The following is a 23298-nucleotide window of genomic DNA, read 5'->3' as shown; positions in this document are numbered from 1 at the left end:
CTTCCTTCCTTCCTTCCTTCCTTCCTTCCTTCCTTTCTTTTTTCCCCTTTCAAAGTGAGGCGGAGAATTCAAACCATGGAAGAGAAAGAAAAGAAGAGAGGAGGTCCATACTCACAGAGGGGTAAAGAACAGGAAAGCTATCAGGGGTGGGGATGGGATACAGAGTTCTGGTGGTGGGAACTGTGCAAAGTTGTACCCCTCTTATCCTATGGTTTTGTCAATGTTTCCTTTTTATAAATAAAAAATTAAAAAAAAAAAAGAAGAGAGGAGGAAGACAAAAAGGCTAGCAAATACAAAATCTTCCCCAAAAACTTCTGGTGTAGGGCAGGTTGTTACAGAAAGGCCTTCAGCTAGGGAAATGGAGGCTGGAGAATTAGTAAAAGGTGTTTTTGTTTTGTTAGAATGCATAACTAACTAGTAGCAGTTCTAGTAAGATTCCAAGAATCTCAAGCCAAAGTGTTCTCCACAAAGAAAAAACTATGTATTAGGCTGGTCTTTACATAGGAGTGTGTACCAGATTTTCAGAATCTTATCATCAATGCTCAAAAACACTACTATGAAAACACACGTGCCCACAGGGCAAGTCATTTACCAAAACAATAGTTGGCGGGTAGTCGGTCATGGATTTAACTTTGGGCTGTATGACTCAGAATTCATGTTCCTTCCCTGCGTATAATGCTTCTATCACAAGTTGTGCTTGTCTTAAAATCCATTAAAATACCTACCCTTTTCATTTCAATTCTGTAAACATATACGAGTCCTGAGAGAACCAGGGCTTCTGTGATAGCAGATAGATAATACGAAGCTTGGATTTGACAATCCTGCTGTAGAGCAAAGACAGCATGACTGGTTTCTGCTGTGAATACTTAGCATTAGTTATGAGGGAGAGAGACAGAGAGACGGGGAGAGGGAGAGAGAGAGAGAGACAGACAGACAGACACTGGCAGGCTGAGAGTTACCGCTTAATGGTGTACTCTGTGAGCCAGAAAAGACTTTAAGTGATTTCTATATATTAATTTAATCGTTTCCATAACCCCACCAGATAGGCACTGCTACTCTCTTCTCTCTGATAAGGAAGCTGAAGCAGGGCTTAAGAGACCTGCTATGATCTCATAACTTGTAACAGGCAGAGGCAGGATTTGAGTTCTGAGGCTGTGGTGCTAAGAGAGGCTGCAAGAGATTTTTCTAGAGGAACTGACACTGCAGCACTAACCGGCGTGCTGGGTTCATGATAGATATCAAGACATTGATTTACTGATTTTTTTTTCTTCCTCAAGTTAAGTATACAGGAGGATGCTGCACTAATGCCGTAAACAAAGTCAAAATGCCAGAAATAAAAGTCAAACACTGGTAGAGAGGACAGAGAAGAGCAGAGTGGTCCCATTACTAGATGGATATGTGGTAAGGGAATAAAGAAGAGTAAAGGGATGATGACAGGCAGATTTTTTTTTTTTTTGACCCGGTCAGAGTGCTAACTGGTCCCAGTGTGTGAAGGGAGGGAAAGGAAGGGGAGGTTATGCAGGAGGTTAGAAGTCACGAGTCAGCTGTCCAGTGGGAGCTGGCTGTGGGAGCCAGCAGACTCCAGTTCCTGACTCAGCCCTGATCTTGCCAGACATGGCAATGAGCCTGAGAGGCTGCTAAAGGAGAACTTACGCACCCCACTAAAAGAGCACAGAGAGGTGGAGGAAAGCACATTGGAGAAGTCGAGGCCGTACTACATGGTAAGTAGAAGAGGCATGGGAGTAGACTGCTGGCCCTCTGACTTCTCCAGTGGTAGAAAAGATGATTGTGATCGGAGAGGGGAATGAGCAAGATGACAGCAGAGGATGAATGGGCATGAGGCTGAATCACAAGGAGAGAAGCAAGAGGAAGAGGGTAATGCTCAGGGTACACACTACCCTGTCATGGAAAGCTGGGCTATAAAGCTGTGTTCTGACAAATTCACAAACCGAGAATCACTGGTTTAAAGAACAGCTGCGAGAAATTCTGCCGGATTCTAATTTTTTTAAAAGTTTCTTTTTAAATATTTTATTTATTTTAATGAGAGATAGAGAGAGGGAAGAGAAACCAGAGCACTGCTCAGCTCTGGCTTATGGTGGTGCTGGGGATTGAACCTGGGACCTTGGAGCTTCAGGCATGAAAGTCTCTTTGCATAACCACTATGCTGTCTCCCCAGCCTGGATTCTAATTTTTTAAAGCTTGCCTCAGAAGCTTCCAGTAGAGTCAGCAAAAGAATCAACAGCTGCCTCACCCTTGCATCTACATCCTTACTCAGTCTTTTAGGAAGAAATAGCTGACATATTTACTCATTCCTGTGCTTTTCTCATGCTCTCACTCCCAACTTGTGTTTTGTACAAATCTTGAAATGAGTTTTGAATGGTAAGGAAATAGTCAGGGGCTGGGAGGTGGCTCACCCAGTAGAACGCAATTAGCATGCTCAAGGACCTGGGTTCAGGCCCACAGCCTCTACCTGTGGAGGGAAAGTTTTGCAAGTGGTGGAGCAATGCTGCAGGTGGCTCTGTCCTTTGCTCTCCTTCATCTCTATCAAAATGGGGGGGCGGGGGGGAGAGGGAAAAGAAAAGACAAAAATGGTCACTAGGTAGGGTGGAGTTGTACAAGCACTGGGCCCCAGCAATAACTCAGGTAGCCCCCCCCAAAAAAGATAAGGTGGTCAAAAGTCCTGTGGACACTGTTTCATTACAAGGACTCCATCTTTCTTTTCCCAGGATAAAGACTAGAATGATGATTTACAGGTACAAAATTATCATGTAGTTTCAAAGTCACTATGGGATAAAGGATGTGGTAAGAATATCTTATTGAGTAAACCTGCTGAGTATAATTTCCTCAGGAACTATAAAAGGAAAAACTTCTCTTCCAAGGCTCACCTCCTCCCTCTTTTAAAGTACCTGGCAGTACTATATAATTATGTCTCACTTCTGACAGAAGTCATACATCTCTGGACAGCTAGCCAATGGAAGTCAGAAGGAAACAAGGAGTCAGGACATCTTCCCAATAATAAGGATCTCGGTATTTTCTGTGCTTTCTGTTGTTTGGGAGAGCCAGGTGAAATGTGCTGAGGCTAGCATCCTGGATATTTACAGATCACAGAGAATCAGTGCTTACTAGAAAAGTCTTAAGAACTACATGCCCTTTAAAAGTTCAGGTCAGATCTTGTTAGCCAGAAACCCTGAGGGTATATCCAGATATACCATGTCTCCAGAAACACACGGACACTGAGCGTAATCTGAGCGCAGTGCGCGGCTGCTCAAGATGCAGACGTTTCTGTTAGTTACAGGCCATTGTAGTGGTGTGATCTGAACCGAATGTGTACAGAGTGACATGCTGGTCTGGTAGACTCTTTCAAGTAGAGGCGTTTTTCTTTGCTGTACCACAGAGTTCCCATAATTTTACTTATTTACTCCATGTTGGTTACCAATGTAATTAACACTGACTTTTCTTTGATCACCTGCAAGACTCTGTGAAAGCATCTTTCATGTGTATTATATGTAAACCAAGAAGCCCACACACACAGGGTGCCTCAGAATACACATTGGGATGTATACCTTTAACAATAAACCCCACCAAGGAAGAAAATAAGGATGAGGCAAGTATTTGTCTATAGTTGGAGAAGCAGGAAGACGACTGGCCTTAAAGTTCATTTTCTCCCTTTCATACCTTCTGCTCTTAGGACTTAACTTACCACTCACTCTCCAAATTAACTTGGTTTCCCACTGAACTTCATTTGCTTGTGTTCTTCTCTAGACAGAAAATGTCCTATATGTCTCTCTTTTAAGGTTAAGCCTTGAATCTTGCCTTAGCCACAGGACCACCGAGGGTCACTCTAGATGCTGACCCTGTCACCCTATTCCCTGGAGTCCACTGTGTCTCCCTCATCAGCACCACTCCCAGGATCCTTTCTCCTATGGGACTTCACCTCTCATCCTTGCTAGTGCTGGGCTCGGTGCCCTGCACAGAGAAGGACAAATGACAGTAAGTCTTGATCAACTGCAAGCCGTGGAAACTTGCACTGTGCCCAGACTTTTCTAGTGAACACCAATTCTCTGTGATCTGTACATATCCAGGATGCTGGTCTCAGCCAGTTTTCAGGAAATACAGTGACTTTGAGGCACTGTGAATGTCAATACCTGATCCCTGGTACGTGGGTCAGCACCTAATCATATTATCCTAGTATTTTATTTTGTTGCAGATTTGGCAATGCATGTGAGAGATTTATTCACTATTGATCTGACAGTCAGTGCCATCAAATACCTGAGAAATATGCATTCAATTCTAGTCAACAAATATTTGCTGAGTTTCCAATGGATGCAAGACATCCAAGTTTAATGGAGGCGGGGTGGAGTGAGGTGACAAATAGTTCATGACTTAAGAGAGCAGACGGCATGATGGGGAGGTGAGAAAGAGGTCATTTTCTTCTGAGTGACTTTCCACCTGTGAGGTGGCTTCACCTTTCAGGACGGAGCATGAGAGCTGGCAGAGTGCGCCGCTCACAAATGCATCCCTTACTCGTCTATGCGGCACTGAGGCTGCTGAGCACTGATGGTCCTGGAATGTTTGCTATTGTCCAGCCAAATGGGATTGGCATCCAGGAGACAGATGCTTGTCAGGGAATGCCAGGGGCCACGGTGCCTGTGGCACATGGCTTGGCTCAGTGAGTACTGGGGATAATGGCTGGAGCGATTACTCTCCCAGTGCTAATCAATTTCATACCCTCTTTAACTCTGATAATAGGTAATCTTGTGGGAAGAGGGCCATGTTTCCTAATGGCTGCAGGCAAGCTGCTCCTGGATGCCAACAGCTTATCTGGTCTCGCTCAAAAGGAAGAAGAGAAAGGGCACGTATATCAGCTTCACCTGAAGTGAAGCATCTGATACAGCCAGAGCCCTGGTCTGTTAGGGCAACTCCTTTTGCGAGGTCTGGAAGAAGGCTGAGAATTCCAGAGGAACCTAGGAAAGCCTAGGGGCTTTATTTATTGAGCCAAATGCTTACATACTTTATGCTTAGTCTTCATAGTAATTTCCCAAAGGAAGGTGGTGGTGTTCTCATTTTACACATGGGGGAAAAAAAATTAAAAGCTTAGGTTAGTCTATTTTTCTAAACCCTTAGAGATACGAAATTTCAGAAGGGAAACTCAAATCCGGGGCTGTGTGACTCCCCACCTCACCTGTATCCTTCCTTCTACGAGGTTGCTGGTCTTCTATAAAGAAGACAGTTCAGTCACTGATCAGTCTTTTATTGGGCTTTTTATATATTTTACAGTTAAAAAAAACTAGTCACCAAAGACTGTTTGCCTGGCTTTGAGGGCAAATGGGGACCCCAGAGACCACCTTTGCTGATACCACATTTCAGTTAGGAACTGGGGTTACAGGAGGGATGGTGGGGACCATTCAGGGGGAAACAGTGATTTAGAGGTAGGACCTGCACTAAATTCTTGGCCTCCTGATCGCCTGGTGCTCCTTTACCCCTGAAAAACTTCCTCTGGCAGGTAACATAACAGTTGCAGTTCTAATTGTTCCATGGTTGTTCCTCTATAAAAATCTAGGGAGATTTCAATTTATTTCTAATTATCATGCAGGCAAGGGGAATAATATATTACACTGACACTTTAACAATCACTAAGTGTCCATCATGTACAAGTTTCCACAGAGGGAAGAAAAGACGGAAAAGGAAAGTTTAATCAAAGTACAAAATAAAGGGGATGAGGTATGTGGAATGAAAGGAGGGTCCTGAAATTGGTGCAACTTGGAATGTTCCTACTCCTGACCACAGAATTTGAGGTTGGACCTACAGAGATGCAGAGGTTACATAGGCTCCTGTGCTAATATGGGCCCCTGGTCAAATCAATGGGGTTTATAGTCAAAAATATTTATACCCCTTTCCCATATTTGGGAGCTACTCTCTTCCCTGATCCAGCTTTCTAGCCCTTTTTCCAGCCATGACATCATCTCCCCAGACAATAACTTAGGTCCACCTGCATATCAGATGTCAGGCTCAGGCAAAAACTAATAAAGTCATGGGCCCTTTGGAATAAACCTAAAATAGACCTACTAGCTATTTCCATAACAGAGACCCCAAATCTTCATCTGCAGTATTCCAGCCTTTAGGTTCATGATTAGTCAACAATTTCAGCCTTATATCTTAACTCTTTTTTCAGCCACCAGGTTCCACATGCTACCATGATGCCAACTGGACTTACCAGGGCAGATGACCCCACCCATGTGTCCTGGAGCTCCGCTTCCCCAGAGCTCTGCCCCACTAGGGAAAGAGAGAGACAGGCTGAGAGTATGGATTGACCTATCAACGCCCATGTTCAGCGGGGAAGCAATTATAGAAGCCAGACCTTCCACCTTCTGCACTCCATAATGACCTTGGGTCTATACTCCCAGAGAGTTAAAGAATAGGAAAGCTATCAGGGGAGGGGATGGGATACGGAGTTCTGGTGGCAGGAATTGTGTGGAGTTGTACCCCTCTTGTTCTATGGTCTTGTGTTTCCATTAAAAAAATTTTTTTTTTACTATCTTTATTTATTTGATACAGACAGCCAGAAATCAAGAGGTGATAGGGAGATAGATAGACATCTGCAATACTGCTTCACCCCTTGCAAAGCTTTTCCCCTATAGGTGGGGACTGGGGGCTTGAACCTGGGTCCTTGTGCATTGTAATGTGAGCTTAATCAGGTGTGCCACCACCTGGCTCCTACGTGTTTCCATTTTATAAACAAAAATTAAATGTATATATAAAGAAAGGAGGTTGTATATGGAATGTGCTAGTATCTGAAGTCCGGGATTTAGAGTCTCTCTGCTTTTTATCTGTCCTAGTACTACAGTACAAAGAGAGGAAAGTCCCAGTCAATCAATTCAACCAATCACTAACCATCTGGGGACTGACGAGGTTTAGAGAGCATAGGGAAATGACTAAAATGAAAGCAACTACCTATCTACTAGCGTTCACAAATGAAGGTACATGTAAGGGGTGGGGTGGGTAAGAAGGGGTGCATAGTGACAGAAGAGACAATATGGTCGTTGTATTCCTTCACACTCTGCTTTTCCACTCTGGGATGAAACACAATTTGAGGGAAATTGTCAGTGTAATTCCCAACACACACAGCTCTGCATATATCTGGACTACCCCAGCGTATAAACTGTTCTGCATAAAACTGTCTCTCGTTGGCAGTGAGGTTCAAAAGTCTCAAGTATATCTTCAAGGCAAGAAGGAAAATGGAGCGGTATAACAAATCAAGATTACAAGGAAAATAAGGTCTACTAAAGACTTTGAAAAAAGCAAGAGAAGGATTATTTTACAATGAGACAGAAGACTGAGGAGTGACATACGGGAAAGAGAATGCAAAATCGGACAGTGAATGACAAAACCTGCCCTGATTTAAGGAAACAGATGAGAAAGAGCTACAGAGGCAGAGAATGAAATGGAAGCAGGTAAAAAATATAGGAAGCAGGATAACATCATACTAAGTAAGCCTCTTATGGAAAACAAACAAACAAAGAAAACCCAACTGGCTTATTTCCCTCAGCACAAGATAACTGGGATTGGGCTGGCAGGAGAGTTGAGTCTGCTTTGTCACATACATGACCCAGGTTCAAGCTCCATCCCCACTGTACTGGGAGAAGCCTCAGTGCTGTGGTATTTTCCTCTCCTTAGGTCTCTGTCTCTGAGTTGGCTCAGAGTAGTGAGGCCTCATAGGGTAGGGGGAGGACAGAACCAGTCACTTTGAATCTGTTGTTTAGGCTTTGCACTGAGCATCCCTTATCCAATTTTTCACTTGAAAATTGGAGGGAAGTGGATGCAGTGACCTAGCTGCTTTCTTTCCAGCTCTTATCTTCTGTGATCAGCCTTTCTTCAACTGCTTCCCTTATGACTTCAAGGGTATATACACCAAGACATACATAACCAACATGGTAACAAGTCACAGCACTGTCTTATGGTCAGATTTCGGAGAAGAACCTCTTTTTCTCTCCTAGGCTCCTGGGTCAGACCTGGGTCAGGTGAATACACTTTGCCTCTATCAGAAGAAAGTATAACCACTGGCAGACTGTCACCTGCTCTGCATGTGTGTCAGGTGGAACAGGAGAGTAAATGGCACCTTTGCCCTTTCTGTCCTATGGGGAGATACAAGGTGCACGAGGAACCCAAACAGAGTGCAAGTCAAGAGTTAACTAAAGACGTGCACGGAAACATACGTGTTTTTCTCCTTCAATCTTCTTGTCAGCAACCTGCATTGCATCCAGGTATTTAAAATGCAGCTCCATTAGCCTGTCAACCTGAAAGATATTTCATAGGCATGAGTGAGAAGGAAAGAGAATACCAAGGCAGGAGAACAGTGGCACTCCTATTCATCTCATTGTCACTCCTTACAAAGGGACACTCACTCTACCACTTCTTACATGGGATATGGGTTCTGCTTAGGAACAAATCAGGAAGTAATGAAAGGGCTGGGCAAAACAAAGCAAGCACTGAGGATGGATGCAGCTTGAACATCAGCCTATTCCCAAAAGGACTCAATGTATTTTCATGGATTCTAGTTGTTAAAAACAGATAAATAAGTAAACATTCAAGTCTCTTCTTGCAAAGAGAAGGGGCTTCAAGTTACATACTTGATATTCACTTAGAACTTAACAGAAATTTCTTTTCCAGCTGAAACCTTTCATGTTCAGATTCTGCCCCAGAGCTGATCTTTTTCAAAAAGGCCCAAGTAAAATCTCTTTAGTTGTTTTTGAGTAAGAAGAGAGCGCAAGGAAAACTCCTTCAGCAACTTAAAAAAAAAAAAAGGCCCCAACTTTTGTTCAGAAATAACTTCAAAATCAGTGTCAAACTCAGCAAAAGTCATGCTTCCATCATAGCCTGAGGAATATTTGGTAGGTTTGAAAAATTTCATTCTTTTCCCCTAATACTTTCAAAAGATGGAAGGAACACTGTACAGCCAGCTTTTACAGAATTCCAGCCTATCTTTTAATTAGATTGGCAACACCATGGTTCCTGGCAACTCTGGCATTTGCCCAGCTGCTGGTATGAATAGCACATCTTGCTTCAACAGGGTGTCAGACAGTATGGGATCAATATGCTCAAGTCATCTCTGGATAACAATGATTAACCAATATCCTATTATTTTAGTTTATGAAGTTTTTAGAGGTGCATCATTTCCTTATAACTTCCAATCAATAAAGTCCTGTGGTAGGGTAGGCAGGGAAACGGACTGCAACCCCAATTTAAAAGATGAGGAAACTAAAGTACAGGTGTGAATGAGACCAGCAGGTGATGGGATCACTAAAATGTTTTCTGCCCTGATCTGATTACTACTGGATTTTTTTTATTTTGGTTGGGGACGTAGTCCAGTGGTACAGCGCTATGCAAGCCATAGCCCTGGGTTTGATATCCAAACAGGCAGGCAAGCACACATACATACCCAGTCAGTTTTATGGCTTGGTAGGCTACATGCATATTGCATCCATTTATTTACACTATCATTCCCACGGTCCGTCTAACACGGACTTTCTCACTTCCTCATTGTCATCATGTCCATTTTCATCACCACCATCTAGTATGACATCATTTAATCATTTTTCCATTAATTTTTCAGGTTGGATACTAATGCCTTCATTTTAAAGCCAGGGAAAAGGATGCTCAGAGTTGTACATATCTTGAAAGTAGCAAAACCAGGTTCAAATTCAGATGCTCAAACCCCAACACAGTCTATGTCCTTAATTACTTTACGAAGCTGTGACTGAGACCCCTCACCCTCTCCTCACCCAAATTCCATTATAACGTATTCTCATGGATTTAGGAGCCTAAATCCACACACCCCCCCCAATGCTAAGTTGATACCACGTATGGTGTTATTACTCCCAGGGGTAGTGTTTTTTAATTTAATTTAATTTGAGAGAGAGAGAAAAAAAAAGAGAAAGACCATAGCACTGCTAGGCTCTGGCTTAAGGTGGTGGTGCTGGGGATTGAACCTGGGACCAAGGAGCCTCAGGCATCAAAGTCTTTTGAAGAACTGTTACGCTCTCCGTACCCTTCTCCCCCCACAGGAGTGTTTTCGAAGATGAGACAGAGTAGCTAGACAAGTCTTTGTGATGGAGGCTCAGATGCTGAAGAAGCAGCTGTCTTTAGGCTGGAGCACTCAACCAGGCACCCTTCAGATCACATCAGGGAAAGAGCCTCTCTGCCTGCCAGTCAGCTCCCATTCTTATCATCCAGCAGACACTCACCTTCTCACTATCATTTTCAGTGAATTTATTCAGAAGCCGGGTTCGCTGCTGTCCTCTCAAGTTTCGCAGGAGGGAAGCCAGGATCGAACAGACATGCTCTGCGTTGAGAAAGAGAAAAGATGTGATCAGAGCAGTAATTATTACCTCTTCAGGCCTGGTCTGGCTCTATTGAATGAGGGAGGAATAAGTAGGCCTTCCCTGACTGCTGCTATTGATTAATAAGAAAAGAGCCTAAATTGTGTCATTGGAAAACTGAACTGATCTTCTCATACTGCACAAGACACATTCAAAAGGGATGATAATCTCAAGGACAGCATGAACAAGTGAATCAAAACGAAGTCAGAGTTTCTATTCTGTCTGAAATTAATAGACTTTTATTTTCCACAACAGAACCATAAACTAATCCCTCATTTACATAAACAGCTCGTGAATAGAGTATGAATATCAGCCGTGAGATGAGCAAACAGTGAACAAACAGGACATGTTCCATCATCTACACAAATGACCTTGTAACAGTGCCAAGTAAATATCCCAGAATTAATAATAGACCTGATGGAGCCTCAGTGCTATCACTTATATTTTGGTGAAGCTAAAATCCCATTTCAAGTTAAAGGCAGTTGAGTAACAAATACTTACAGATGTAACAATGCATTTTGAGTCCAATATAATCCATGAACATCTATTGAGAACTACTCTTCTTCTACTTTGGGATGAGGGTAGTTGAAGGATGTATTATAAGTCTCAACTACAAAGAGACTTTTATTTTTTCTCTTCAAATTGAATTTTTAGTTAGGAGAACACTGGTTTATGAGTCTATATATTTTCTTTAGAAAGAAGTTTCAAGAATCAAGAACAATAACTTTAGGGTGCTGTATTGTATGAAGGCTACCAAATAGAGTGTACCCCTTGCCCTATCCTAATTTCTGGGTTTCAGATCCAGGGCTGTATGACAGCACCACGGACATCACCAAAGGAAACTCCATGCATGGTGGAGCAGTGGTATGGTGCTTCTCTTTCTCTGTCTCTCTTGCTCTCTCTGAAAAATAAAGAACGAAAAAGCAGGCATGGGGAGACCACCCTGATTTGGTGTCACAAATACACTTACAAAAAAGGAAAAAGAAGAATAACCCTGAAGAATAATAGAAGCCTATTTCTGTTTAGAAATAAAATAACAGGGCCAGGTGGTGGTGCACCTAGTTGACAGCACATGCTACAATGTGCAATGACCCAGGCTTGAGCCCCTGGTCCCCACCTGCAGGGGGACAGCTTTGCAAATGGTGAAGCAGAGCTGCAAGTGTCTCTCTTTCTCTCTTCCTCTTGATTCCTGGCTGCCTCTATCCAATAAATGAAGATAATAAAAAATAAAAAAGAAATAAAATAATCACAGCATAGGCAATGACTGTCCCATCTGAAAACTGAAGTGTTTTCATGCCAAAGTCATCTTAATCATAAAAAAACTTAATTATAAAGTCATACACAAGCATCATATTGAGATTCACCTCATACCAATGAGAATGGCCTACATCAACAAAACAGGAAATGTAAGTGTTGGTAAGGATATGGACAATGAGGAACTCGGTTACACTGCTGGTGGCAATGCAAACTGGTGCAGCCATTATGGAGAGCAGTATGGAGAGTGCTTAAACAAACAAAGTAAATGGAAATACTTTAGGATCCAGGAAAATCCTACTCTTAGGCATTTATCCAAAGGACAAAAAAACACTAATGTGAAGGGACATATCCACCCCAACCCCTCACCATGTTCACATCTGCATAATTTACAGCAGTCAAAATATGGAGGCAACCTAAACGACTCGCAACAGATGACTGCATAATGAAGTTATAGGACATATACTCAATGGAATACTACTAGGCAATTAAAAGAGACACTACTATGTTCTGTGGGAAAAAAATAGATGGAACTAGAGGTGATTATGCTTAGCAAAATAACTAAGTGAAAGACAACTACCAGATGGTTTCAGTCATATGTGGAATACAGATAAATGAAACACATGTAAAAAAAAAAATTCTGTCAACCAGTCTCTAAGACCTTAGGAGAATTATGGTTGTTATCCTTGGGGGTGGGGGCACAGAATTTTGGTGGTGGGAATGGTGAAGAACTATACTCCTAATACATTATACTTTTGTAAATCACTACTAAATCACTAATAAAAATTAGAAAAAGTAAACAAAAATAGTCATACACAAGTATTTTTACTATACACAGATATTTTTCTTCCTTATTTATGAGTAGTTCCTATCTCTAGTTTTTTTTCATACTACAGTTATTGAATACTTAGACATCTACTATATTTATTTTTTCTTCCCTGGGGAATCTCATCTAGTCACATGGCTTTCAAAGCTTTTGGTATATTGATGACATCCAAGCTTATGTCAGTAGGTCGGCTCTGTTCTCTGCAAACAGAATTCTCTGTATTCAACATTTTACCTGCCCTTTCTACTTGGTGTCTAACAGGTCCTTTAACCTTGACACATTTAATACCAAGTTCCTGGTCTTCCTTCTCAAACCTGTGCCCTACATTCCTTTCCATCCAATCAATGAAATCTGTCTCTTGTGCTTCTCAGCCCCAAAACAACACAGTATCTCTAGTCTCAAGGAATTCCGTAATTAGTGTGGAAGGCAAAGCAAAGATTACAACTTAGTGTGACAAGTTCATCACTGATTTAGGCATGAGGGACTTAGGAACTAAGACGATAGATACCTGACTTAACAAGATTTCTCCTGGGGTAACAAAATAAAAACTAAAAACAAATGCTGGGGAATCGGGCGGTAGCGCAGCGGGTTAAGCGCATGTGGCGCAAAGCGCAAGGACTGGCGTAAGGATCCCGGTTCAAGCCCCCGGCTCCCCACCTGCAGGGGAGTCGCTTCACAGGCGGTGAAGCAGGTCTGCAGGTGTCTGTCTTTCTCTCCCCCTCTCAGTCTTCCCCTCCTCTCTCCATTTCTCTCTGTCCTATCCAACAACAACGACATCAGTAACAACAAAAATAATAACTACAACAACGAAACAATAAAGGCAACAAAAGAGACTAAATAAATACAACAAAAAAAAAAAATAAAAAAAGAAAATCTTTAAAAAAAACAAAACAAAACAAAACAAAAAACAAAAAAACCAAATGCTATGGCCAATAAATAGGTAGAGGACAGGATATTCCAGGGAGTATATACAAAAGTCAGTTTGGATGGACTGTTACAGTCTACAGGCAACTTCTTTTATTGTTTATTATTGATTCCCTCCATCTTCCACCAATGGATATTAAAATAAAAGCAATGGATACACATAGTAAAACCCAAACTATTCAAAAAGGTAGATGGTGTTCTCAAGCATAATTTTGAGCATTTACTGATATTTTTCTTTTTTCCTTTATTAACACTCCCAATGGGGGAGAAAACTAAAAATTATTTTATATACATTTTTGAGAGAAAAAAATGAATTATCTACTAGACACCTCTTCATTTTTACTAGGGGTTAACAATTTTTTAAAAAGAATTATAAGATTTCAGGAAGTGTAATTTCGCTCTTGTGTTGTTATGTGGAAATGTTATACATGTACAAACTATTATTTTATTGTCGACTGTAAACCATTAATCCCCCCAATAAAGAAATAAAAAAAAACCAATAATCTCACCTCCACAAAGGGTATGTAACTCATCACACCCTCCACCAAAGTTCTGTGCCTTCCTAACCACTATAGTTCTCACAAAACCTATACTTCATTCCTATCTGGAATTTCACTGAACATTATTTAAATAGTATCTCAATCATGGGTGTTACAGATGGTTTTTGGTTCTTGGCTGTTTTGCCTTTGCTGCAGTGAAAACCCATGTATGAACATTTTGGTGTGCTTTTGTATGCATACTCTTATGGCAAATTCTTGGCAGTGGAATTGATAAGTCAATATAAATGTTGAAAGATACTGACAAACTGTCTTCTACAAAGACTGTACAAATTATACTTCCACTCTCAGTATGTGTCTATCTATACACATATATAAACAACATAAATTTGTGTATATATACACACACATGCATAACATATACTGAGAATGGAAGTATAATTTATACACGTTTTATAAAAGAGTATCTGTCTTGTCATATCCTTTCCCAATATTGTTTAACTTAGAAATTACAGCAACCTGGCATGTGGAAAATGGGATTTTCTTTTGACTCATATGTTGTTTTTCTTATGAATTAGGCTACGCAGCTTTCCTTACATTGACGGATCATTTTGTTCTGTTTTCTGTTTGGCCTTATCCTGTGCCAATTTTTGGGTTCTAGGAGCTCTTTGTATATTAGGAACACTATCTTTTTGTTGCATATGGTGTAAATATTTTCTTTAAGTTGACATTTATCCTGTGACAAATTCTTATTCAAAGATAAACTTTAGTTAGTATCACCATGTTGTTTTGTTGTAAGCTGCTTTAAATTCCTTTCCAAAAGTATGGAGGGTATAATAACTGTCACCATTTTTATTGCATTTCTATGACAATAGGCTTATTTGAGGCTGTACACAATTTTCTCATTGAATCCTCACTATTAAGCTATGAGAAAGGTACTATTCTAATCTGTTTTGTAAAAGTAGATTCCAAGCCTGAGGGAGATTAATTACCTTAAAATCATACCCTTAGGTGAGTGGGGGAGCTAAGATTTGAGCCCAAGTTGTTTGGCTCAAAACTGGAAACTTTTCCTATTGGGTTATATGTTTCCCACATACAGAAGGTTATCATCGAAGCTTTCAAAGGCTGGACATAAGAGACCAGGAACTCAAATGTAAATCTTGAAAATGTACTCATGTGAGGAGGCTTACTGTATCCAAAGGATATGCACCACATATATATATGGAATAAAAAAGATCAATAGCCTTAATGAGAGGAAAATGAAGCAAAAAGGCATATGGAATAAGACATGAATAATTACCCCCCTACTCTTTTGCTGACTTACTCTTTACAGAAGCAATTTCTACCATAGTCCAAATAAAAGGGAGAATGGAATCTGGCAAAATAGCTCACTTGGATAGTGTGTCATATATATGACCCAGGTTCAAACTTGGCCCCCACAGCATTGAAGAAAGTTTCAGTGCTGTGGTCTCTGTCTCTGTCTTTCTCGCCTCCAGGGTTATTGCTGGGGCTCAGCGCCTGCACCATTAATCCACTGCTCCTGGAGGCCATTCCCCACCCCTTTTGTTGCCCTTGTTGTTGTAGCCTTGTTGTGGTTATTATTGTTGTTGTTGATGTTGCTCATTGTTGGGTAGGACAGAGAGAAATGAGGAGAGGAGGGGAAGACAGAGAGGGGTAGATAAAGATAGATACCTGCAACGACTCCCCTGCAGGTGGGGAGCTGGAGGCTCAAACTGGGATCCTCACGCGGGTCCCTGCACTTTGCGCCATGTGCATTTAACCTGCTGTGCTAACGCTGGACCCCCCCCCCCCCTTCACTTTTAGATAGCTAGATCAAAAAGTGGGATAACAATCCTCTATAAGTTAGTATAGTCTTCTCCTTTACATGTTTGAGAAGAATTTTACAAATTCTGTGGTCTCTTTCACTCCCTCTGTAACTATCTAAGAGTGAGTGTGTGTGTGAGAGAGAGAGAGAGGAGAGGATTTTAGGTAGTTCTACAAATACTGAACCAGAACATCTCAAGAGAGAGAGAAATACAGATAGATAGATAGATAGAAATGGATTTTAGGCAGATCTACAAATACTAATCAGAATATCTCAACAGTTCCCCCCTTTAACCTGCTGATTATGATGGATGAGAAAGAGCTGTAAGAGAAAGTTCTTTAAATACCTCAACAAGAAGGGGTGGGAGAGTGGGTATTGATTGTATACATAGTATACTAGGAATTAAGAATTTCAAAGAGGGAAATGTAATATAGAGAAGAATCCCTTGGGGGGGGGGGGCACTCTTCATGCCCAGCATGCATTTCCACAGCTCATGCTGGTTTGGGGCAGAAGCTACCTTGGAGCAACTACAGTGAATATCCTAGGAATGAATGGCATTTAACTCTCAGTTTGGGATTTTAAGTAAAGGACACATCAATTTTAGGAGACCTGTAGTCACCTATATTCCTTTCATCTTTCTTTCTGGGTGCTGTGACTGGCCCGAGGTCCCTGAAGCTTGTCAGATGGGAAGCCACTTCAGCCAACCAAGTTTCACGCACATACATGCATGTGCCCACACATACAGTTTCATTAGCTACTAATAAATGTTTTTCCTTAGGAACAGATTTCTGCCCACGGTGATGTCAATTTTTTACGTACCAAGAAGGTGGGGAGAGAGAGCTGCTGGCACAGAGAGCGGAGGAGATAACAGCTTTATCTGCTGGCCAACACCACTCAGCTGCTCTGTCATTTCGACAGCATAAAATGGAGGTGAAATATGGCTATGAAGCTGTCCATACAAATGGGGTGGATATGGATGGACATACACACACCCCACAAAGTTCCAAACAAATCAGATATGAAGGAGTGGGATTCTGGAGTGCTAGACAGTCAGTAAAGAAGTGCTCCAGTGTGAGCTCCTGCCTGCTGGGTGTCCTGCTCAATATACAACTGACCACTTCAGACACTAAGTTTGTGAAACTGCCTAGAAGGGGTGATTTTTGGTCCCCTTCTTCCAGCTCAAAGCTCTTCAGGGCCTCTTAACAGTGATTAGCAATGGCTTAGACACCTGGGCATAGGCAAGGGGTTCAAGTCTGATCCTCTAAGGTCACTTAAAGTTCTCTAATTTCCAGGGCTGAATGGAGGATTAGAGGTCTTTGGCTCAACCTCTCTGGAGTTTTAAGTGTAGAAACAACTGTGTTGATAAAGGATCTGATTTATTTTGATTAAAAATACTTCTGTGGTCCACAGGACTCTAGACCTACCCTCCTTCCTTCCTTCTTTCCTTTCATGACAGATATTTCTGAGACTGATGAAACTAAATAATGTGACCCCTTCCAAAATACACACATACATGTACTTTACTATGGAGACTCAAGAGTGTTCCCACCTCCTCCTCTCCTACCCTCTCCCTCCTCTTTTTTTAATATTTATTAATTTATTTATTCCCTTCTGTTGTTCTTGATGTTTTATTGTTGTAGTTATTATTGTTGTTGTCTTTGTTGGATAGGACAGAGAGAAATGGAGAGGGGAGGTGAAGACAGAGAGGGGGAGAGAAAGATAGACACCTGTAGACCTGCTTCAGTGCTTGTGAAGCGACCCCCGCCCCTGCAGGTGGGGAGCCGGGGGCTGAAACCGGGATCTTTACACCTACCCGGTCTTTGCACTTTGCGACACGTGTGCTTAACCCACTGTGCTACCGCCCAACTCCCTCTCCCTCCTCCTAACTCCTTCTTTTGTTTTCAGGTTAACATAAACTTTACTTAAAGAAAAAGAGATATGGCTTGTGTGCAGTTATGTCAATGTCATTGGGGAAACTCTACAGGATGATTTTTTGATTAGAAATACAGAAAACTATGTCATGACTTTTCCGCCAACCCAGTAGTGTATGAGGCAGAGTGCATATGTTAGCATGTGTAAGGATTCAGGGTTTGAGGACTGGCACCGCATAGGAGAGTCATGGATGGCACCAGGGGAAGCTCCATGATGGCAGAATGATGTTCTGGTTCTTTTCTCTCTGTGTGTCTCTATCAGAAATAAAAAGAATGCAAAACTCAGCCTGGGAGCAGTGGGATTGTGCATATATGAGGATATGGCACAGAACAGAACAAAACAAACAATACTTCATGTACTACCATATTCAGATCAGAGTTCTTTCTAGAATGGCACAGCTAGACTGTAGTAGTCACTTCAAACAAGTCTCTTATAGTGTGCACCATTTTTTTGCATAAAATGAGATAGAACAGTTTTGCCCATGCTCAATCTTAGTAAGTGTGAACTAGAGTTAGGACAGTGAGTAAGTGGTAGAGCACAGGACTTGCATGTGTGAGGCCCATTTCAAGCCCTAGCACCACCTATGCAAAAGCTGAGTGGTACACTGTGTTTTTCTCTCTCTCACAGCACATACCTCACCACGAACAAAGCCCTGCTTTTATCCCTGGCATCACATGAGAGCACAATGGACAACACCAAGAGAACAACATCATGGATGGTGGGGTGGTGTTTTGATATCTCTCCCCTTCTCTCAAGAAAAAACAAAATAAGAGAGTCGGGCAGTAGTGCAGAGGGTTAAGCACAGGTGGCGCAAAGCACAAGGACAGGCATAAGGATCGTGGTTTGAGCCCCCGGCTCCCCACCTGCAGGAGAGTCGCTTCACAGGCGGTGAAGCAGGTCTGCAGGTGTCTATCTTTCTCTCCCCCTCTCTGTTTTCCCCTCCTCGCTCCATTTCTCTCTGTCCTATCCAACAACGATGACATCAATAACAACAACAATAATAACTACAACAATAAAACAACAGGGGCAACAAAAGGGAATAAAGAAAGAAAGAAAGGAAGGAAGGAAGGAAGGAAGGAAGGAAGGAAGGAAGAGACAGAGAAAGAAAATAAAAAGCTGGCTGCGGAGATGACTTAGCAGTATCATTAGTGTGAGGGCCTGGTTTTATTTCTTAGTACCACATAAAAAACAAGATAAGTGAGTAACAATTAAAAAAAAACAACAAAATGATAAGATCTGAATTCCAGTTGACTGACATTACTATTCTTTGTGAGAAGAGCTGCTTATTCACAGATATGCCTGTATACAGATGGGCCATCAGTGCCCCACTACTGAGACAGACACAGGCAGGCATATACTCAGAGCACCAACTTATAGGACTTGTTCCAAAAATGCCAATAAGTGGCACAATTAACTTTATATGGGACTTTAGAGGGAAACAGACTTAAGAGTCAAAGCTTGCTTCCGATACTCACTAGTTAGTTAACTGAAACAAAGGGATATTGTCTATTATTTAAAAAAATATTCTTATTTATTTGTTACTGGATAGAGACAGAAATTGAGGGAGAGACAGAGAGACACCTACAGTCCTGCTTCACTACTTGTGAAACTTTCCCCTTGCGGGTGGGGTTCAGGGCTTTGAACCTGGGTCCTCGTGCACTGTAATGTGAGCTGAGCACGTAACCAGGTGTGCCACCACCTGGCTCCACAAATTGTTGTTTAGATATTGTTTAGATATTGTTTAGATCTTTGAGTCTCCGTTTTCTTATTTGCAAAATGAAGCAGTTCCTTTTATCTATTAAATCCACTGTATTAAGATATATGCACAGGGTGTCCAGGTAAAAGCATACCTGATTGATTGCAGACATTACTATACAAGGGCCCAGATTCGAGACTCAGTCCTCACCTGCAGGGGAGTAAGCTTCACCAAGCAGTAAAACAGGTTTGCTGGTCTCTCTCTCTTTCTCTGTCTCCCTCTCTCCCTCTCAACTTCTCTCTGTCCTATATTAAAAAAAAATATATGCACAGTAAGCACTCAACTGGCATTAGTTTGAGATCTGTTGCATTAAAAATACTGAGTGATTCTCTCCCCTATGCCCTGTCATATATCATGTGACTGCCTCCTGATCAAATGTCAACCACTGACACATTCCAGTCTGGCCAGGTCATGCTAGCTAATTCCCACTGAGAAAAAAAAAAAAAAAGGTGTGTGTGTGTGTGTCTGTGTCTGTGTAATTTGGATCACTTGACTTTCTCAGCTGGTAGAGGTATTTTTTTGTAACTCAAGATTTGTGCAAACGCTAAAATGGAACAAGGTCAATTTCACTTAGATTCTTTGATCTCACAATAAATTAAAACAAAGCAATTATCTCTGGCTTCCAAATAACACATGATTCTGGGAGACCTGCAGACAGCACCGGGGTAGGTCGTGGCTATTTACCAGTAGGCTGAAGGACACTACATAGCTAATAAGAGATGGTCCTATTTAATAAAAAGGTCCATTTAAGTAAAAAGAAGTGTACTTGGCAATGACAGTATTTTTTAAAACCTTGCTATAAGAACTGAAAACACAACACATGATCTGTAGATAAAATGAAAAATACCTTCTCTTTCATAAGTTTAAAAACCATAGGGCAAGTAATTGACACACGTACAAATCCTAGAGTGAGGATGAAAGGTCATAAGAGGGAGTCAGGAGGTAGCGCAGTGGGTTAAGCGCACATGCCGTGAAGCGCAAGGACCAGCGTAAGGATCCCAGTTCGAGCCCCCGGCTCCCCACCTGCAGGGGAGTTGCTTCACAAGTGGTGAAGCAGGTCTGCAGGTGTCTATCTTTCTCACCCCTCTCTCCATTTCTCTCTGTCCTATCCAACAACAACAACAACAACAACTCAACAATGATAAAAACAACAAGGCAACAAAAGTGGAAAAAAGGTCTCCAGGAGCAGTGGATTCATGCTGCAGGCACCGAGCCCCAGCAATAACCCTGGAGGCAAAAAAAAAAAAAAAAAAAAAAAGAAAGGTCATGAGATTGAAAGGGGTGTGTGTGCAGATCAGATGCTGGACTATGGAAAGTGGGTTCTGCTCAACATCTCAATGGCCTGACGTTTAAATATTGGACTACTCTGGCTGATCGGGGAATGAATTCCAGGCTGCTTTGCCCAACTCATTTTCAAGAGCTCACACCTGTCTGATAGTAGACTAAATGGTTAAGGAAGATATGAGTCAGCCAGAGCCCTAGTCTTAGAATAGAAAAGGCCCTGTCCTTCAACCATCTTGCTAAAAATGCGCTGGGTTACTTTAAAATTCAAGGCTATGCTACAGAGCTGCTTTTGTTTCCATGAACCAACTAAGGCCATTAGCTCTTTTGTTTTAAGGAAATCATACAACAGTGTTCTCTCATTTCTAAAATGAAAACCATCTCTTTTTTATTGCTGAGTCTTGCTGCCCACCTCTCCCTCAGCTCCTTTGGATGGGTAGCACTCCTGCTTTCTGTAAAGAGCCTAGATGCAAACAGGATGTTTAAAATATCCTAATCAGATCGATCTTGACTTCAGCAGTGGTATATTGGAATACAGGTTTATCTGGTCCATGCCTGGTACTGGCAGCTGAAGTAGCAGGAGGCCCTGTCAAATCAAGCCACAACATTATGCTCCTCTTCCTTTATGATTATTTTCCCCTTTACATTTCATTATAATGGACATCTGTCTAGCAGGAATGTGGTAACCCAAGAAGAGTCATGTGTGTGTGCTCAAACCACTCCAGCTGAATACTGATGCAAGTCAAATTAAACTTTTCTTAAGACAGATGGATCAGTGGGAACATCTATATATAGCCCCTTTTAACACATACATAAAAATACATACATTCCCATTCTTCACAAACATCTACTGAATGCTGAATAGGTGGCAAGCACTGAGCTAGCGACTTAAAGGGGCAACAATCTAAGTCTACGATGTTGCCTATGTATGCTCTGCACACATTAGCTCACTTAATGCTCACAGCAATCCTGTGAGATTGGTATTATTACTCCTCTCACTTTACAGATAAAAAACTAGAGACTCAGGAGTTGGGCGGTAGCGTAGTGGGTTAAGCACATGTGGTGCAAAGTGCAAGGACCAGTGTGAGAATCCCGGTTTGAGCCCCTGGTTCCCCACCTGCAGGGGAGTCGTTTCACAGGTGGTTAAGCAGGTCTGCAGGTGTCTATCTTTCTCTCCCCCTCTCTGTCTTCCCCTCCTCTCTCCATTTCTCTCTGTCCTATTCAACAACAACAACATCAATAATAACTACAACAATAAAACAACAAGGGCATCAAAAGGGAATAAATAAATAAATATTAAAAAAAAGAGAGAGAGACAAACTCAACCAGAAAAAGAAAGTTACCTCTCAGGGTTTCACAGTCAGGAAGTAAGACCTAGTTAGTTCTAGTAGAACAAGACTTTATTTTCCTCGAGATAAAAAAAAAAAAAGAATATCCAGTAGGCATATGGAGGAAAAAACATTTGACTTAACTAGTACCTCAAATAAAAACAAAGTCATGAGACATTTTATTTGATGAAATTTTCTGAAAGGCTATAGGAGGTGAGCTCTTGTTTCTTGCTGACCTTCCAAACACTGAACCCACCCTGTTAAACAATCTCTCCTCCTAGGTCACATCATACCTATCTATACACCTTCAATATCTCATCCTGTGCCAGCAGTTTGACAAACAATGAATTTAACATCCTAAACAAGACACCATGGTTAGTCTAAAGGTATACATGTGGAACATGGGCGCTCAACCAGGTGCACCACACCAGGCCAAGGAATAAATGCGTATAGAAAAGGAATTTGTTTTAAATATCTATTTATTTTCTTTAGTTGCCCTTGTTGTTTTAGTTACTATTGTTGTTATTGATGTCATTGTTGTTGGATAGGACAGAGAGAAATGGAGAGAGGAGGGGAAGACAGAGAGGGGGAGAGAAAGATAGACACCTGCAGACCTGCTTCACCACCTGTGAAGCGACTCCCCTGCAGGTGGGGAGCCAGGGCCTCAAACCAGGATCCTTACGCTGGTCCTCGCAATTTGCACCACCTATGTTTAACCCACTTAGCTACCGCTCGACTCCCTAGAAAAGGAATTTAACGCACTCTCTCAGAGTTCCTGGATGACCCAAATTCTGAAGAATGAGGGAGAATTTATCAAGGAGAGACAAAATATTTTCCCAGATGAAGCACAAGAGGTTTAGAGGCATGAAAATATGAAGGAGTTCAACAGAGAACAGGATGCAGGGTGGGTGATGGGTAGAAGTGAAGCAAAGAGAAGTAAATGAGAACCTTGTATATGCAACTGAAGAGTAGGACTTTAATCCAGAGAACCTGTGGGATAATGGCAGAGAAAAAGCAGCATGAGCAGATCTGTATTCTGGAGTATCTAAGAAGGTTTAGAGGAATGGACAGCTGGAGAAGAAAGAGCCAGATGCAGGCTGTTCCAAAAGTATGTGCAACAAACACAACATTATACCTGAGGAAGATCTACTAGTTTATCCTCCCTAAGCAAAATCTGGATAGTTAATAATCTTTTGGATGGATACCATCAGTTTCTCTGTCCCTTCCTCAGGTGGATAAGAGTACTGTGACATAAAGAACACTAGAGTAATTAGTAGACATGGTTTCTGGTGCAAACTT

General features: G+C 41.7%; 1 protein-coding gene across 1 annotated transcript in view; it reads right to left on the bottom strand.

Annotated features, from left to right (window-relative positions):
* CTNNBL1 (catenin beta like 1) overlaps positions 1–23298 on the bottom strand; it is a 212165-nt gene that overhangs the window by 25728 nt on the left and 163139 nt on the right. The window contains exons 12-13 of the mRNA XM_007518449.2: positions 10242–10339; positions 8214–8294 (exon numbers count right to left, since the gene is read on the bottom strand). Coding sequence (XP_007518511.1) covers positions 8214–8294; positions 10242–10339 — 179 coding nt within the window. The remainder of the gene's footprint in view (positions 1–8213; positions 8295–10241; positions 10340–23298) is intronic.

This window comes from Erinaceus europaeus, chromosome 1 (genome assembly GCF_950295315.1).
Source record: "Erinaceus europaeus chromosome 1, mEriEur2.1, whole genome shotgun sequence".
Lineage (NCBI taxonomy): Eukaryota > Metazoa > Chordata > Mammalia > Eulipotyphla > Erinaceidae > Erinaceus > Erinaceus europaeus.
This window is presented reverse-complemented; position numbering and strand designations above follow the sequence as displayed.